At 46.1% G+C, this 19,246-nt stretch overlaps 2 protein-coding genes across 4 annotated transcripts; both read left to right on the top strand.

The window, feature by feature from the left end:
• Positions 1-1,056: 1,056 nt before the first annotated feature.
• LOC134017174 (interferon alpha/beta receptor 1b-like) lies at positions 1,057-10,525 on the top strand. Of its 2 annotated transcripts, XR_009929727.1 has the most exons (8): positions 1,057-1,310; positions 4,135-4,258; positions 4,699-4,883; positions 5,049-5,209; positions 6,384-6,537; positions 7,450-7,607; positions 8,385-8,991; positions 9,036-10,525. XR_009929727.1 is itself a non-coding variant. In XM_062456539.1 (7 exons), exons 1-7 carry the CDS (start codon positions 1,247-1,249, stop codon positions 8,739-8,741), a joined length of 1,203 nt encoding a protein of 400 aa, XP_062312523.1. In that variant the 5' UTR covers positions 1,057-1,246; the 3' UTR covers positions 8,742-10,525. The 2 variants fall into 2 exon arrangements, 1 of the variants encoding a protein (XP_062312523.1); XM_062456539.1 differs by having other exon boundaries at positions 8,385-10,525.
• Positions 10,526-11,347: 822 nt separating this feature from the next.
• Positions 11,348-19,159, top strand: LOC134017170 (uncharacterized). 2 transcript variants are annotated; one of them, XM_062456530.1, is made up of 12 exons: positions 11,348-11,526; positions 12,165-12,290; positions 12,710-12,781; positions 13,089-13,204; positions 13,613-13,975; positions 14,292-14,389; positions 15,812-15,948; positions 16,128-16,467; positions 16,609-16,766; positions 17,423-17,554; positions 17,650-17,683; positions 18,824-19,153. In XM_062456530.1, exons 2-12 carry the CDS (start codon positions 12,228-12,230, stop codon positions 19,069-19,071), a joined length of 1,761 nt encoding a protein of 586 aa, XP_062312514.1. In that variant the 5' UTR covers positions 11,348-11,526; positions 12,165-12,227; the 3' UTR covers positions 19,072-19,153. The 2 variants fall into 2 exon arrangements, with proteins under 2 accessions (XP_062312514.1, XP_062312515.1); XM_062456531.1 differs by lacking the exon at positions 12,710-12,781 and having other exon boundaries at positions 18,824-19,159.
• Positions 19,160-19,246: the final 87 nt, after the last annotated feature.

A 19,246-nucleotide genomic window follows, 5' to 3' on the forward strand; every position in this document is an offset into this window, starting at 1 on the left:
GAAGAAATACATTTGTACAGTTTGTTTAAGAGTTAAATGCAAGAAAATATTCCGCCATGAACATCGGTTTCGCCTTATTTCTGTTCGGGTTTCTACGAACGTCATGTTTCAACGCTGACGGTAAGTACAGTAGGCAACGCTACAACGGCTTGTTTACATGATACTGACTGTAGCGTTCGTTGGTGATGTTTTTTTTCCTTTCCTTAGGCCAGGGGGTAGTTACATAGACTAGCGCGAGGAGCTACATTATTGGGCCTAGCGCTGTCCATAACCCTAACTCGCTTTTACTAACAAAATAACGTTGTTAGCCAGCTGTTATTAGTGCGTGCCATCGGCGACTATACCCGAATGACTGGCACGATGCCAGTTATCGATTGTTACCAGGATAGATTAAAGTTCATGTATACAGACTACATAGTCAAATTTATAGGTTGGCTATATTATACAGTCGCTCAGTAAGTTCTGTTTGTTACACCAAATCACACCGAACCAAGCACCTTTTGAGTGTAAGTGTGTGGGGAAGCGTGCGTGTATGTGTTTGTGCACATGTGAACGTCCGCTTTTGATGTCTTGTTGAACAGTTAGACCCTGTTTCTCCCTCCCTTGATTTCAAAGGTCTTGACATGCGCTGTGGGGGGTCTGACACAGCCCGACGGTTAAAAGAAAATGCTTCACTTAATTTTTATTAATGAGGTACAATTGTCGCAACATGACGGTGGGTCACACTCACAATGACCCAAAGATAACACAAGGGTTAAGGTATGGCTGCACAGTGTTGAAGTGTTGTGCAATATCAGTGTGCTTCAAACCTAGTTGTGGGTACTGTGTTTATGTACTGTTTAGTGCTTTTTTTTGGAAAATAATGACATGTCAGCAGATTAAGCTTTATAAATAAAAAGTTGTGTTGAATCCATTGTCTCGTAAATGTTCCAATTGATTCATATTTTGCTGGTTTTAAAGCATAATAATGGTTTTCAGAACATAAAATAGGTTAGGCCAGAGTGGGACCCGGCTTCAACGGAGCTTCGCCCTTGTCATGCGCAGTGCACAGAGCTAAGATAGCAAGAATGATCATTCAGTCAGACGCCACCTCCAAGACACACGCTACCGGAGCATTCAAGAGACCGCAGAATGATTGCGATTAATTTTTTTTGTCCGATTTAAGCAAATGTAAGAACCCCATACCGACTGAAGAAATACATTTGTACAGTTTGTTTAAGAGTTAAATGCAAGAAAATATTCCGCCATGAACATCGGTTTCGCCTTATTTCTGTTCGGGTTTCTACGAACGTCATGTTTCAACGCTGACGGTAAGTACAGTAGGCAACGCTACAACGGCTTGTTTACATGATACTGACTGTAGCGTTCGTTGGTGATGGTTTTTTTCCTTTCCTTAGGCCAGGGGGTAGTTACATAGACTAGCGCGAGGAGCTACATTATTGGGCCTAGCGCTGTCCATAACCCTAACTCGCTTTTACTAACAAAATAACGTTGTTAGCCAGCTGTTATTAGTGCGTGCCATCGGCGACTATACCCGAATGACTGGCACGATGCCAGTTATCGATTGTTACCAGGATAGATTAAAGTTCATGTATACAGACTACATAGTCAAATTTATAGGTTGGCTATATTATACAGTCGCTCAGTAAGTTCTGTTTGTTACACCAAATCACACCGAACCAAGCACCTTTTGAGTGTAAGTGTGTGGGGAAGCGTGCGTGTATGTGTTTGTGCACATGTGAACGTCCGCTTTTGATGTCTTGTTGAACAGTTAGACCCTGTTTCTCCCTCCCTTGATTTCAAAGGTCTTGACATTCAGCATTCAATCTGTGTGTAAACAGCTTGTAATCGCTGTTTTCTACAGATTTGGGGGGTCTAGGGTTGGGAACAACTGAGGGCTGATGTGGCCGTATAGTGAAACTTGGATAGCCATCTTTGATAGAACCTTTTAGAAACCCCCTAAAATGTCTCCTTGAAACATAGTGCTGGGTTCTAGAGACGTGTATACTATACACTGTCCATATCCAGAACAGGACAATCAACCGCCGACCACAAAGTACTTGGATATGGGCGTGGCCAGTAGATGAGGAATTTAAGAAGTCAGCTGACCCCAAGTTCAGTCAATTTTCCAGCCCAAGGCTACATTATGAATCACTCCCTCAATAAGTGCTTAGTGACCTAAAGCAAGATTTGAGTTGAGGAAAATACTCATCACAATAAACTACACATGTTGTTTGTTGGATCACATTTTTTTTTATGTAATCATAACGGCTGTGATTGTTTAATGTCTTGACTGAAACTATTTATGACTGTATGATTCACACATGTAATGGGAATCAGGTGGCTGAGCGGTGAGGGAATCGGGCTAGTAATCCGAAGGTTGCCAGTTCGATTCCCGGTCATGCGAACTGACGTTGTGTCCTTGGGCAAGGCACTTCACCCTACTTGCCTCGGGGGAATGTCCCTGTACTTACTGTGAGTCGCTCTGGATAAGAGCGTCTGCTAAATGACTAAATGTAAATGTAAAATGTAGTTTTGCCCACTGTCGGTTACACCCACACAGTGTTAAGCTTATAACTACCTGGAATCTGTACCTGACGTAAAAGACAATATATGGTATTGCAGTGGGATGTCGCCCTGAACACCACAGACAACATCACCTACACAGCAGAATACAGGCAAGCCTACACCACGTTAGGGTTGGTCTTGTGGTTGAGACAACAATGTAGTCCTGTAAACATGATACAGAAATATGAGAAACTGTCGGTTACACCCACACAGTGTTAAGCTTATAACTACCTGGAATCTGTACCTGACGTAAAAGACAATATAGAGTAGGCTTGGCCTCAATAGATATGAGTTCTAGCTCTGTAGAGCCTTTTGTGCTGTACGGTTATTGAAGGTTATTAAAGTGTTGGCCTGCCCTGTCATAAACCATTGCCGAGAGAAATAATGATATACTGTTCCTATAAGGAGAGGAGGAGGGAGAGTGGTTTTCTATGAAACTGCTAACTTGGTTATCAGAAGAACAGCATTGTGGGCTGTGATGAGTGTAAACACACAAACCAAAATAAAAATGTATTTGTATAGCCCTTTTTACACGCAAGCATGTCACAGAGGGCTTCACATACGCCCATAGAACTGCCCCTCAACCAACCTAAACCCTCAAGGAAGACAGGGAAAAACTCCCAGAAATGCAAGATGAAAGACACCTTGGGAGGAGCAGTTCAGTGAGGGATCCCCTCCTCCAGAGACGGTTGGTGAAAGAGAGGAGCAGAACACAGGCTTAACATAGTCGACACCAAAATCCATTGTTGAACTTGGTAGATGTAGGAAGGGACCGGGAAACTTGCTGTTGCCCGTCTTGGAGACTGGTTTCCGGTTGGCGACCAGGTGACAGCTCAAACCCCCCACACCACAGGGGATGTGTAAAGGGGGGACAGAGAAAGAGAGCAGGGATTAGAGAATGCCAGGAACAGTTACAGTCATATTAGAATGAGATCCCCACCGGTCAAGTGTGGACTAGTGCAGCAATTTAGCAGAGCAAAAAAAGGGTATTTGATGCAGCCCTAGACACCAAGGCAGCTCCAGCCCCCCTCGGTTGGAACGTGAAATCTGTTCCAGGGGAAATAACTCGAAAATAAGTTATATTTAAAGAATAAGGGTGAGAATGAACTAGTAACGGAAACTATAACAATATACAGTAACAGGTTTACTTTATTTGTAAAAACAAACCTTTACCAGAGAGGTCTAAACAGGCACAGATGTTTTCATCAACACTGGTTGAACTGAGATATTGCTGTGAGTGTAGACCACGGGACTGAGAGTGAGTCAAACTGAGTCAGACACAAACACATTGTGAAACACTTTCAGATACATCCTCTGGGGTCCACACACACACACACACACACACACACACACACACACACACACACACACACACACACAGCCTCATAGGGGATCACCTTGAAATAACAAATACAGGATTAGCGGTATTGCTGCTTGACCCTTCGGCTTGTGAAAACATTGTTTGTGTGAAGCAGTCCTGAACTATAGGCCCTGTCCGATAGGTCTCCTAAAACCACATGTTTCAGTGGTTTTCAGCCTTCAAAGTACTTATTTTGTGTCCCCCAGTCCAGGAAGCTGAGCTGGAAAAGCCATACTTGACCCTCCACACCCTCAACACCCAGTACATCCTGACCTGGGAGCATGAGGCAGCAGGCCAGTACGCTGTCAACTTCACCACACAGTACCTGTCGTAAGTCGACTCACACTCAATCCTCACATCGTTTCAACACGATTTCAGGCGCATGAATATAGGAGTCTTGCGGGCGGTTGTCTGTGTTTGTTTGTCAAAGCTTACATTTGGTTTATCATATAATTATTATGATTATGTATCATGTCATTGTAAAGATTTTACACATAGCATGTGCTTGGCCTTGAACTAGAATATCTTGTTACAGTGTAGTTAGTTCAGGGAGACTTTTCAAGTACCGCTGTGTGTTTGATCTGGTCATTATTTTTGTCTTGTCAAGTTGCAAGTTTTACTCTCTCCAGTCAGCCGCTTGTTTAACACTTATGAACCCAGAGCCTGAACTGGGAGTCATCGCATTTTAGTGGAGAAGGACAGCAAAGTTTTTTTTTTTTTTTTCTAAGACTGAGTCTTTGTTCCTGAGCCAATGTCTTTTCCACCGGCAGGAAGTACAAGCTGAAATCAAAGAGAAAGGTGGTGTGGAACTCGGTGTGTGTGGGCCCAGAGCACAGCTGTGACCTCACCGGCGTCAAGCTGCATTACCACGCCATGTACCGGCTCCGCGTCCGCGCCAGCGCCCACGGACGCCACTCCGACTGGGCCCAGAAAGACTTCTGCCCTGACATGGATGGTGAGAGAAGGGGATGAGGGAAGTTTGTAGCGAGAACTGCGGGACTGGAAAGCAAGAAAGTGTGCAGATGCAAAGTAACAAGAGTTCCAAGTAAAGCCCAGCTATTGTCATGTAATATATTCATGATAAGTTATCTATATGGTTGTTTGTTTTGGCTCTCCTCAGCTGACCTTGGGCCACCATCCAAGGTGGAGCTATCTCCTGTCAGCAACCTCCTGGGTGTGGCCATCTCTCCCCCCCTGACTAGCGAGGGGGAATATATGAAGCAGGACGTTCCTCAGATGTACTATCGTATTCACTATTGGAGTCGCTTGGAAGACCCTCAGGTTGGTGGGGGAATTGACCTAAGTTTTGGACGTCTAGCTACCCTCAGTTTGACGAGCATGCATTCAGACCATGGAGAGATCGCTCTTCCTCTTTGATTTCTGCATCAAAAATTGTGACATCTTCTGTTAAGGACTAGCAACAGTTTTTTTCATCCTTTTCAGAGACGCATTGAAACTTGAAAACATTTGGAAAGAATTGTCTAAAATACCCCTGTTTACAGTTCTCTATTTTCTATTGATATCAAAGACACCTGTGTTCTCAAACCTTGTGACCAAAGTACAATCACACTTACTCCAACAGGAACAAAGAGATGTTGGTACCTACACCTGTGTTCGTGTTGTGGTTATGGGTGTGCATGGAAACATGCAGCTGCTTTTCTTCAGCTGACGTATGTTAAAACACCAGTGTTAGAAAGTGTGATTTTGAAGGGCTTACTGTAGGGTTTAAAGTTGCTAACCTGCATGACAGTCTCCTGAGGCTTAGACCCGCTTGTTGTGGCTGTGCATGCTGTGTTTTGGTGATATTTGCATTCAAATTTACAGTCAAACGAGCCAGTCCTCTGTGCCTGCATCAGGAAGCATGATTTGAATTTAATACGCCCAAAGAAACCAGATAACCACCACGACTTTCTTCTGTTTATAAAGATAACTTTTTTAGGGGCATTTGCGTTTCCTTGTCGAGCCATAGTCCAGGAGATTTGATCTGGGCGTTCCTGATCCTCCCATCCTTTCCAGTTGAGCAACTCAAACTGAACGCACTCTGCTCTGTGTGCCTGTCCAAAGGGAGAGGACTTGATTGATGTTGACACACTCTCTCTCTCTCTCGCTCTCTCATATATATCATATATGAGAGATGTGTATATATATCCATATCTTTACTCAGTTCAGGCTGATAACAGGGAGCAAGTGCCTAAATATGAATGGTAATATAATATTACCATTCACTGACCATGGCCGTAACCACAAAACACCCATCCTACAGGCTCACACACCCTGCCTTCCTCAAACCTCACTTCCTTGAACAGCTCTTTCACTTCATATACATACACAAACATGCCAGATTCTACCAGTTTAGAGCCCCTTTCAACCCACAGCTACAGCCAGTGTTCCGGAAGGCTCTAGCCAGCCATGACGAGGCCTCAGCCTGGCTCCCTGTGTTGTGTTGTGTCCGCAGGGTGCGAGTCCTGCCGTGGTGAACTCTGGGTCTGAACACGTGACTCTGCCTGGGCTGCAGAGCTGGACCTGGTACTGTGTGAGGGTGCAGTCCCGCTTCGACTACTACAACAAGACCAGCAGCTTCACCTCCACTCAGTGCATGCAGACCGAAGGTGAGGTGCCGAAGCGAAGTGGTCGAAAGTGTGGCTGTATTTCACAGCCAAGGATTCTGACGTCGCAAAATGCAACAAATGTTTCCAAACGATTACGTGCAAAGGGGGAAGCGCGTCGAATTTATTTCAACATGCGGGTTTCAATGTTTTGAAAGCCGCACAGTGTTTGACAGCTTGCGGACATCAGTCCCTGGTCCCGGGACAGCCTCCCCAATTTGTCTGCCCTTTCAAACTCATACCTGTGTGTACAGGCCTCTTCGACACTGAGAGAGTTTTCTCCTGTGCAGAACATGCCATAAGTCAGGAGAGGTGTCGTATCTTGCCAGATCAGGCAAATATGGTCATTTTTCTGCAAAAGAACTGCTGAAGTTTGAAGCTGGTTTAGATAGCATACCAACTCAACATTTATTTTGTTGTTACTTGTTAATAGTGTAACTGTTATTTATTGTTAAATTATGGTAGTTGTGTGTTAGGTGACTTAGGTTTACTTATTATATATTTAAGTAGGCTACTTCAAAACGTTAATATATTGTTACATTAAAAAAAAATCCATAAAAAAAAAAAACTATAAAAGAGCCTTACTTTCATTTTTAAGTTTTTCAAGAATCGGTTTAGGAATCGGAATCGTTTTAAAAGTACCAGTTCGGCATCGGAATCGTTTAAATCCGAACGATACCCAACCCTACACACACACACACAAACACAAACCTGCATTTACACACATGTGTATATACACACACACGTGCACATTGACAGACACCCAAACAGGTGCCTTGCTGAAGAAGTGGTTGATGTGTCATGTGGTTGAGGTTGGAGTGGTTTGTGTAGTTTCTGTTGTTTAGTAACTGGTGAGATGGTTAGAAGGATGTGTTTCCTTTCCACAACGTTTACAAAGTGTGTGTGTGTTCCCAGGTGAGATCCCGTACTGGCTCATCTTCCTGTACTTCCTGGCCTCTCTGGTGGCGGCTTTCCTGTTCGTTCTGGGGTCCTCCTACATCATCTACAAGGGCTACAGGGTCCTAAAGACCACCTACTTCCCTTCCATCCAGCTTCCTCATCACATCCAGGAGGTAGGCTCACACAGCCAGCCAGTGACGAGCACACTTCTGATGATTTGAAAGAGACGGACGATTCAGTTTCTCTATGAATAAGCTGTGACACTCACTTTCTTATTCTCATTCTTGCTCTCTTTCTGTCTCTGTTTTTCTTGTGGTGGCTAGCTTTTTAGCCGAACATGTGCAAAGGATGAACGCAGGGAGTCGGTCCGAGTTTCAGATGCAAACAGCAATGATTTTATTGATCAATACAGGGCACACACGGTTAGGTCTCTCCGAGCACAAGATAGAGAGCCTACCTAAACATTTGAATACAGACAGTATTTATAGTTGATAGGCAGTCCCATAATTCGTACCTTGAACCTGCCTGTGTGATCTGCCTAGTTATTGATCTAAACAGTGTATGTCAGTTTGCCTCGGTCCCAGAAATCTGGGCCTCTTTGTACTAGCCGTTCGAAGTCTGGTCTTCGTTAGCTATCTTTCACTATCTGGTCAACAGGACCCACTCAGGGTCCTTCAATGGAAGACTTGTCTTTGTATGCTAATTGACTCTGTACTCTCTACTGTAAATATGTAATGTTCTCGTTATGACCTCTGATGCACGATCATTTCTCTTACATGATCGTGCTATTTAGGTTTTATGCTTAGTGGCCTATAGTTTAAGATAAACTCGTTCAGTTGGTAGTTTTCCATCTAGTTCCCTAGATAGGCCTAGAATGGGGTGTTCTATCCAGTTTTCGGCCCACGACATTCTCTTACTCTCTCTCTGTCTCTCCGTCTCCCCCCCAACAGTACCTCTCTGACTCCCCCCACTCGGACTTTCCCCGCCTCCTCAGCCTCGAGGCGGAGGTGGAGATCGTCTGCGATAACATCAGCGTGTGTCTAGAGAAGGACCTGCTGGAGGTCCACAGCCCCACCTCAGACCTGGAGGACGACTGCGGCAGGCACAGCCGGCAGCACAGCGGAGACTCCGGGGTCTACTCCACAGAGGGCGGGTCCGCCCAGAAACGTGGCGGACACAGCCAGCCAATAGTTGCCAGGCTGAATTCCTGGGACGCGCCCCTATTGGAGCATGTGAATATGGAGATGGGCGGAGAGCTGCTGGATGAAGGGGTGGTGGATGAAGGGGTCCTGGACATTGGCGTCTGAGAGATGACATCAGAGGTCTCTTTTTATCCTCATGGGGCAACGTGAAGGAGTTGTGCTGAAACACAACGTGACAAGCTTTTACGCCAAAAACATCCTCGAGCTCGCTTTTCAATGCTCAAAGTGCCCTTAGCTTGTCGCTAGCCCCTCGCTGGAGTGATCTTGCTGTGCTTCATTCTCACAGAGGTTTTACTGGAAAATGTGACAAAACAAACTATCAGTGTGTGATATATGTGATATATGGATGCATATAGTTTCAAATCACTGACTAACAGTTAGTTGAAGACTTTCTGTCAGAGTTGTAGTCCTGTCTCTTGAAGAGTCGTTTTATTCTGTAAACTGGCCATGACACCCTCGGATTGACCAAATCTTGGTGGTAGTTGAACACGCGTAGCTAGTTACACCATACATCTGTGACAAACATAAGCTAATTATACATAAATTGATTTTCATGATGTGTAATGGAATCAAAAGGATGAAGTTTATTCCTATGAAACATTGACTGGATTCCTAATAACCGAAACAATGTGGCAGACCCCATCCAAAAGCCTCGCTAATCACGCTTTTAAAATTGAAATGTAGAGGACTTGAAATTAATTTATGATCTAATTGATCATTGTTCGAGGGGTGGCTGTGGCTTAGGGGTTAGAGAGATTCACCTATGATCCAGGACTCCTGCTGGCCATGTGTCGGAAGTGTCCTTGAGCGAGACACTGAACCCTCTGGGTGTGCTGCTAGATGCCTAACATGCGCTGTATAAATGCAGTCCACTGTTTACCATTGTTGTTTCTAGAGGTGTTATTTCATCCTTGGGAACGAGAAGTCGTTCCCATGCGACGGTGTGAAATGTTCGGGTTCTGCTCTCAAGCCCCATCTGATATAGCCTGGTCCTAACCAGACCCTCGTACATTTCATTTGTACAGAGGGTCTGGGATCGCTCCATTGACAAGCGTTAACTTCCTTGAAGGCGGGTACTCTGTTGAAGTTTAACCCTTGTGCTGCCTTCGGGTCACATGACCCAAAGATTCATAATGAACCATCATTTTGTTTACCCAATTTTACCCAATACAAAAACAAATAAAAATAATTTTCTTTTAACCTTTGCAATGTGGGGGGTCTGAGACAGCCCAACGGTTAAAAGAAAATGCTTCACTTTGTTTTTGTATGCAGTAAAGTTGTCGCAATACGACGGTGGGACACAACGACTGATGGGTCAGAATGACCCAAAGATAACACAAGCGTTGTTTGCTTGGGTTGATGTCTGAGTTCTGGGAATATGAGGGTTATGGTGATTTTGGAAGATTGTTGTTACCAGTAGATTATGTGTGTGAGAGAGAGGATGTGTGTGAGGGAGTGTGTGTGTGTGAGAGAATATACATGTTGGGTTTAATACCTATAACTTTCAAAGACTGATGCCTTTAACAAAAAGATTAAGTAGATAAACCGCAAACCAGGGTCTTTAAATCTTTAAACGTCCATTTTTGTGCTTCATGATGTGTTATGATTTTGAGGGGATTTTTGTTGAAACACTTAAGTGTATGATTCTTGTAGAATCGTGAAACATTATTCTAGTAGTATTTTTTTCTTTATATTTCATTGTATTTGCTGTCTGACAGTCTCATTTTCGTTGTGAATGGTGCTTTGATTCAGTTACAGCTGGTTTGTCACCTTAAAATGAATGGAATCTCGTTGTTCTTCAGAATGCTTGAAGCTCTATCAGTGTATCAATGGCCTTTGTTTGTCGAGATTTAAACTTGCATTGAATTATTCAAACTAAACAAAAGAAATCCATAAAGCACTTAAGTAGATAGACATGTCAAACTATTTAACATTCACGCACTTCCTTCTCTTGTATAGTCCATTAAAGTGTACTACTACTACTACACGAGTCTTGTGTTGAGGAAGCTCAGCTGAGGGAGTACTTGTATGTACTTGTTTGTACATGTACAAGTACTGTGAGGAAGTCTTACGCACCCAAGATGTCTTGCATGAATATTGTCTTGTGTAAATAATGTGTCTTCTTTATTTGTGCAGCACCATAAAAGTGCAATTTTGCAAAAACAGTTGTTTTGTCTTTTGTCCTACATTCAAGAAGTGAGTATGGGTAATTTAAGACAAACCAGGCTCAGAAATGCAGTATTTCTTTCACAGATTTCTGGGGGAACAAATCACACACACAGAATTGAGGCTAAATTTGACACAGACAGGGTCAGTTAGAGAGATTAGTAGTTACTCCTCTAAGAAGTAGTGGGTCAGGAATGTTATAACGGTCCTAGTACCTAGTGTCGGCAGAAGAAAAACTCAGGAATAGGAAATCTAATCTTGGATTTACGGTTAGAAACTGTCACGCATACTGGTATGTTGTTAAAGAGTAACTAAACAGCAACAATCATTTTTTGATAAAACCATGGGACAATTTGAAGGTTTTACCATTGGCGAGGTTAATCCAAATGGGTAGATCAAGTCTTACACATATTACCTTATTACTATCTTAAATGATCATATGAATATCTATTTATTGTAACCGTTTGTGAGTTGCCTGCCAAGAACAGGTCGCGGATTCTTAAAAAATGAATCTGTACTCTGTCAACTTCCGGCCACTACCGGAAACAGTTGGTGTAGTGAGGAAGTGCTTTCGCTTTGTGAGTGGAAGCGTGTCTTTATGATCATTTTAAGGATGCTACCGGCAATCGGCATAGATGTGTAGAATAGTGCATTAGATCATTTATCGTGTTTTTATATACAGATTTCCACGTTTGATTTTCACTTTCACCCACGCATTTATTGGGTAAGTGGAGCCCGCTATCCAGCTAATCACCATCGTTAGCTTGCTAGCCACTGACGAGCTCTTGCCACAAGTTGTAGACGGTTAGTGCGCTGCATAACACAAGTGTTGTTTTGGCTATGGTCAGCTAGCAAGCTGCTAATAAGCTACTTTGCTACAATAATAACGCAACGAAAACCTAGCAAGTTGCTACACACTTGTTCTCCACCCACTGAGCTTGCATTAGCACCGTCTAGCCAGTACCAACGTAACGACATTTTTGGGACATGGCTAAAGCTCATGCTTAACTTACAAATAAATGCCAGCTGCTTGCTGATCATGTCAGGTTATTGACTAACTTTACCTAGCTAGCAGCTAACGAAAAGTGGTGAGTTTATCTAGCTACATGCATAGGACAGTGCATAATGTTATGTGTAACGTACGCAAATAGTGAGGGAGATCTGGGAGATTGCGTACACAAATGCACACAAGTATAGGCCATGTACACACCAAGTTATTTATTATTCAAATAATTAGTGCTGGCAGGTGCTCGTGCTTTTTGTGTCATCGTGCGAAAAGCGCCAGGGATTTGTCCTTGCCACGACTGATATTTACGACCGTAAAAAGTGGTGTGAACACTTATGTTGGTTTCTCTTTCAAAGACTAGAACCAAGGAGCGGAGTACTGCTCCACAAGGGTGACCCTTGACCCTCTAACAATTGAGCATGATGGACCACAGGAAAGCCTTGACCATCTCACTGGCGGTGGACAAGGGTGACGATTCCATGGTATGTTCTGCACATTCCTATTCCCAGTGTGAAGCGGTAATTAAGATTCGATCTCATACGTAAAGTCAATAACATTGTTCCATTTTTGTGTGATACAGTAATGTTATCTAGCTGATATTAGCAGTGTAGCAAAACAACCCAGGGTTCAAGATGACCAATATTTACTTGTCCTTCGAACAAGTGAAAGGACAAAAAAAAAAGAAATGCAAAGGGAATTCAAATGGTCTATCAGAGAAAACCAAGGTTCGGTTATGATGCTTCAGTGCATTGCTATTTTGGTTACAGCATATAGTGCCCAAAGTTTCTGTCTCGCAGCCTGCAGCATGTTTTCCTTTCCTTGATGTCCACTGTTTTAAGTGTTGTGATTCTCAAATGACTATATGAGTATAGTAATGGCTACCTACCCTTTTGCTTTTTAGATGGGAAATCCACTCAAAATCCACAAAACACTCCTTTCCACACCGCCAGGGTGTAGGAAGGTAGAGGCACAGGTAGACTATCCTCACTGGAAACTTCTTTTTGGGACAGTTTTCCAGCCACAGGTTGAGCCTAGGATGTTGGTACTGTGTTGTTGTTTTTTTTTTTTTTACCAGGCTGCATCTCACACTGGGAAACTGGCCCCTTCTGGGTTTTTCGGAGAATACATTTTGTCATGCGTGTTCAGATCTGTATCCTGAAGCTCCCCTTTACCCTACCTCATGTTCCATCCTCTTCTCTCTCTCTCCTCCTTTCTCCCTTCCCTCTCTCCCTCCCTCCCTCCCTCCTCCCTCTCTGTCTTATCTCTCGTTATTCTAACAGATCCACTGGAGCCGGTTAGGAGGGAACAGGGCCAGCCTCCAGGATCCACAGCAGGAGAAGGGAGCAGTGTTAGGGGATCACAGCCAGGGGGCGCTGCCACAGTGCAACATGGTCACGTAAGCAGGACTAACTTTGAAGGAGAGCTGTGTTTGTTTCCACTGCTGAATGTCCCATGTGTTTCAGTTGCAGTACCCCAAACACTCACTAGGCGTCTCTCTCTATGCATAAATAAGCCATGTGAGGGCCAATCCCATAGACCTGCCGCTACTGCTAGGCCTGGAAGGCTTATCTTAGCAACACAGGACACACTGCTAGGACCAATCTTCTCCGGCCCACGTGCGTGCTCGCCCCCTGCGCTACCCCAAATCACAGCTCACTATTGGTCAACTAGCTGGCGTATAAAAAAATGTGTCCTGTAATGTACTGTAAGTCGCGGCTAGTGAACGTCGCAGCTGGAAGGAGAGAATGCGCCGGAAGCTTGGCAGAGCTCCAGAGGGATCTGACCGGGTTGTGTCTCTTGACAGGCAGCCCAGACTCGTCCTCACCGACGTCCTGACCACCGATGTCGGGCGCACTTACCTGCACAAGACCTGGCATGGCCAGGGTGCCAAGGAGACAGGGAGGGGTCGGGGGGCTCGAGGGAGGAGGGCTCAAGGGAGGCCATCCCAGTACAGCAGAGAGACATGGAGAGGAGGAGGAGAGGAGGAACCGGGAGAGGATTGGAGGAGATGCGGCGTGACGGAGGACGGATACAGAGACGGAGGTGAACTTCCAGGCAGCACCGGAACGCCCGGCTTGCTGGACCCCGCGGCCCCGAACGGCCTGAAGAGGAGGGCCTCGCTCCCCGCTGTGGACCCCCCCACCAGGCCCCATCAGGAGAAGAGGAAGTAGGCCTCCCCAGTCCTTCTGACACCACACACTCCCCCAGGAAACTAGAATGGAAGGGGGCATTTCTGTTTTGAAGGTTTTTTGGGGGATGGGGGGGAAGGGGTCTTATTCTTGTATAAAATCGAATGTGTTTGTTTGGTTTGGCCTGGGTCTCTCTCTGGCACTGCCTGTTTCCCATGTCGATTACAACTGGACAGGGGGTAATGTGAAGCATTACGGAATGCGTATCACATCACAGCTCGTGGTTCAACAACTGGGATGTGTGTGTGTGTGTTTGTGCGCGTGCATGCGTGATTTCCTTCTCTTCATTCTTAGGTCTTGCTATCAAAGGGCGTCAGAGGAGGTGGTGAAGATGGTGATCGTTGGAGAAGAGGGAGTCAATGGAGAGGAGCAGAGATGCAGACAAACAAGAGGTGGGAGACCTGAACACATGAAGATTCTGTCTCTCTCTCCCCTCTCCTCCTCTGTGCAGGTCATGTGACCTGATGCTGATCCCAGACTGGCTTCTGGACTTCTGCTTTAGTGTTTAGCAGCTCTATTCATGCCTTTTTTCTCTTTCTGTCTCTCCATACCTCTGAAATGGCTCCCATTTTATTTCTCTCTCTCCCTGTCTTACTCTCTCTTTCTCTCTCGCTCTCTCGCTCTCTCATCCACACAAACGCACACACACAATCACAAGTGTTCTCCCAGTTGGAAAGGGTTTGTCGTATACCAGGGGCCCGTTCTCCGTACGTCGCTAACTCAGTTAGCTGGATTTGATTGTTGACGATTTGTCATTATCTTGGATTGTTTGGTTCTTCGAAGCTCATCCTGGACTTCTGTCATAGCAACAGGTCCGTAAGCTTAAACCTGCTCGGGAGCAGGTTTATTTTATGTAAACAAGATTAGATTGAGGCTTTACAAGCAGAGGTCATACAGGAAGTCTGTCACAGACATGTCTTGTCCGTTTTTACTACAGGAACCTGTTGCAGAAGGTGCAAGAATAATTAGCAGAATTTAACATGAAACCGAATTAATTGCTCATTGCGTGATAGATAGGCTCCTTAAGCACAGCGCGATATGCTAGCCTATACTTTTTCAGAGGATAGCCTATCGTTTTTTTGTGAGGGTGTCATTTACATAATACATTTGTTGAAACCACATCATATGACATTAAAGATGATAAATGAAAATATAAAAGAATGAAAAAAAAAAAAAACATAGGCCTAGCTTACTGTAATAAGCGATAAAACACGTGGTCACTCCTCTACATTTAATTTGGTCTGCTACTTTTTGCCAGCCCTCTTTCTTGGATTTTGCAGACTTTGAGGTGTTCCGTGGCGTTTTGATCAAATCTTCAAATTCGGAGTAACCTTCGAGCAAGCTGTTGCTCTGTTGGCTCTGTTGCGGAAAAAACAGGGAGCTCATTTTGGCCACGGTGAGCAGCCATAGACTTATGTGAGCAGCCAATAGCAGATCAAGGTTTCTACTATTGATACATACCCCTTTTAGACCAACGCATAATTCAATCCAGCTATACTGTTATAAACAACATGGGTGTTCGAAGAACCGAATTAGCCAGATCATGATTAGCCAGATGAAGTCGTCTTGGATGTGTCATTTGATCTCGGATGTAATAAGCGACGTACGGAGAACAGGCCCCTTGCCTCAAGTCTGAGGTAAATAAACAAATACTGAGCTTTATAGAGCAGTTAAAACTAAAAACCTGCTGAATCTGCATTCCACCACACACACACACTGAATCACTCTTCATGGGAGAGTAGTTCCATGTTTGGTGTGAGAGGGTGTGTGTGTGTGAGAAAGTGACTGAGTGTGTGTGTGATGTGTCCCTGCAGACCGTGGCGTGTCAGAGAGCTGGCGTTCTGGCCGGGGGAAGAGTCAGGGTGGGCCTCTCAGGGGGAAGGAACTGTCCCCCCCACAATTAATCAGGGCCTGGGACACCGATTCAGGAAGTGATGCTGAAGGCAATGAGGTAGTGTAAAAAAAACAAACAGCCAAACCGTGTCACGAACCAGAGCGTCCCTTCAGTTAGGGTCACTTTCAACTCAATAATAATGGAAAATAAGATTCAAAGCATTTTTGGTCTCTGAAATCCATTTGAAACTGACCTGCTCTCCTGGTGATCTCTTCCCCCCTCCACCTTGCTGTTAGAGCCGCGAGCTGCGCTGCAATGGCAGGCTGCAGGTCCGAGGGCGCGGGCTGGCCGGCTCCTGGAGCTCCAGGAGGAGTGTGCTGCGTCTGTCTGGGGAGGCCCAGAGGGCTGGGCCCGGCGCTGGGGCTGGGGCTGGGCCCGCGGAGGGGTCCGCCAAGCGCCTCCGCCCGGACGGGCAGGATCCCTCCGACCACACTGGGATAGTGATGCTGACCACGGGGATGGAGGAGGGCGCGGAGGCGAGCCCGGGGCCCGGGTCTGGGGTCAGGGGGAGGAGAGGGACTGTCAGACCGAACCCCAGCCTAGACAGGACCTCCACACCCAGCACTGTGGAGCCCAGTAAGTGCAGTGTTACACCTCACACACACACACTTTCCTTTGCCTTCCTCCTTATTTTTCACCTCCTCATTTTTCTATTTTATTGAATCAAACGCAGTCCTTTCTGCTCACCTGTGTGTGTGTGTGTGTGCGTGTGTGTAGTTGTGCTGTCTAGTGATGACGAGGAGCCCTCAGGGGGGGCACAGACGCCCCAGTCTTCCTGCAGTTCTGTCCTCCAGCCACTGGGGGAGCCGCAGCCCCAGGGAGAGCGCCCAAACCCACAGAGGGGCAACAGTCGCATGCGCAGGACCACCCCAAAGGCAAGTCTTAACCTTCGGAAAAACGGCTTGATTCTTTACAGTATTTATGTATTTTAATATGCAATGACAGATTCTGTGAATATATCTCCTCCACCTCCACCGAAATAACCTCACACACAGAGTTCACACACTCGAGACCCAGCCCTGTATGTGTGAGGTGAGGACCGCACAGTCTACCTGGAAAGGAGAGCATGTTTCCTTTAAAGCAGTGATAAGCCGCTCGTTCCAGGTTGCACGGCCAACTGTGGCTTAGAGCCAACACTGCAGGTCACCAGCTTCCCCTCGCTCGAACCCTCTGCGTGTGGGTGGGGGTGTGTGTGTATGTGGGGGGGTGTTCAAATCAGAGATGGAAAGTAACGAAGTACAGTACTTTGTTACTGTCCTTAAGTAGATTTTTTCTGGTATAAGTACACCATTACAACTTTTTACTTTCACTCCTTGTCAATGCAGCCTTATTTTTCATTTCCTGGATCACGGCACAACAAACGTAAGCTAGTCTACGAAGCTACCATGGCACAAGGCAGAAGGCAACAAGAAAACAGTTTTAGAAAAAAAGTTGTTAAAATATTTGAAAAATATTTATGATTTTTGTTTTGTAGAATGGTTGAAAAAACAATTGTGAAAAAAAGGTTTAGAACGTTTTCTTCTTCTATTAGTTGATCCGTGTGAGGGTTCCAGGGTTCCCAGCACTCTCAAGCTCCAGGTCAAAGAGCTCCAGCAACCAGGCCCTGCCCTTCTCTGACCTCTACTGTGGGGGGGTGTGGGCTCAGGCCAGCGCAGACGCCACGGTGAGAGAGGCGTACACACACACACAAGCAGGCTTTCACACGTTCAATATCGCTCGCTAACAGACACTCATACCTTTTACGTTTGTCTCCTGTAGATCTCAGCCCAGAGAATCACCATACCTCTGAAAGGTAACGATGGCCTAACCCCTTTCAGCACTCCTGGGAACGTCACCACAGCTCTCTCTGTCTCTCTCTCTCTCCTCTGCAGGCAGATCATGAGCTAGGCCTGGGAGCATGGATGTGTGTGTGGACGTGTGTTAGTGTGTGAATTAGCATGAGAGTCAGTTTGCATGGGAGGGATTGTGAGTGTGTGTAAAATACTGCTTTTGCATGAGGGCGAGTTTACATGCGAGAGATTGTGTGTTTGTAAGAGAGAATGCATTTGCACGAGATTGAGTTTACATGAGAGGGATTGAGTGTGTGAGTGTGTGTGTTCCCCTGTGGCCTGCCTGTGACCCTGTGTGTTCCCCTGTGGCCTGCCTGTGACCCTGTGTGTTCCCCTGTGGCCTGCCTGTGACCCTGTGTGTTCCCCTGTGGCCTGCCTGTGACCCTGTGTGTTCCCCTGTGGCCTGCCTGTGACCCTGTGTGTTCCCCTGTGGCCTGCCTGTGACCCTGTGTGTTCCCCTGTGGCCTGCCTGTGACCCTGTGTGTTCCCCTGTGGCCTGCCTGTGACCCTGTGTGTTCCCCTGTGGCCTGCCTGTGACCCTGTGTGTTCCCCTGTGGCCTGCCTGTGACCCTGTGTGTTCCCCTGTGGCCTGCCTGTGACCCTGTGTGTTCCCCTGTGGCCTGCCTGTGACCCTGTGTGTTCCCTCTCCAGGAGATCCAGTAAGATCCTCCTCAGGGCTCCGTCTGCACACAATGCTCTGCCTCTGAACCACCTCAGATTACTGGGCTATTTCTGCATTATGTCTGCGTTTCTGTGTGTGTGTGTGTGTGTGTCAGGATAAGACCCTCTGGTATTAGTGAGCCTTTTCACCTTCCTATTCCTGAAATCCACCTTTGCAGATTAGCCACAGGTTAACCTCTGATTCCTGAACTATACTGTGTGTCTGTCATGTTTGTATCTGTCAATCAGTACGTTTTCAAGTTGAAACTGAGTGCTCCAACATTAACCCTTGCAAAGGATGGGAACTGACCAACCAATTGTCTGTCTGACTCGCTAGCTATCCAATTGGCTGGCTGGCCGGCTCACTAGCTATCTGATTGGCTGTTGGTTTGTGTGTCTGGCTGACCGTGTGGGGGTGTAATCCCCTCCCCTGTGTTCCCCAGACGGGCGTGGCCAGGCCCATGTGGTCCTGCAGCACCCAGGGCTGTGGAGGTACAGCGTGTGGGAGCAGGAGGACCTGACAGCCCGGGGGCTGGCCTGGGAGGGGCCCCCAGGAGCGTGCTCCCCACCCCCTACCCTCCTCCTCCTCTACCTCTCCAATGCCCAGGCCCTCTGCGTCCAGAGGCAGCTCCGACAGCTGTTTGTCAAGTCGGGTCCCGCCCCTACGGCCGGTGAGGCTCCATATCACTAAACGCTTTAGATCCGGGGTTTTTATTCTTTCATTGAACCTTATTCTATCAGGCGATCTCAGTTGCATTAAGGGGATGAAACTCTGTAATCGTGGATTTTGTTGTGTGTGTTTCTGAGGCCTTATACCTTTGTTTGGGTGTGTGTTTGGCACTTATTTGCTTTTCACAATGTATGCT

Source organism: Osmerus eperlanus, chromosome 3 (genome assembly GCF_963692335.1).
Source record: "Osmerus eperlanus chromosome 3, fOsmEpe2.1, whole genome shotgun sequence".
NCBI lineage: Eukaryota > Metazoa > Chordata > Actinopteri > Osmeriformes > Osmeridae > Osmerus > Osmerus eperlanus.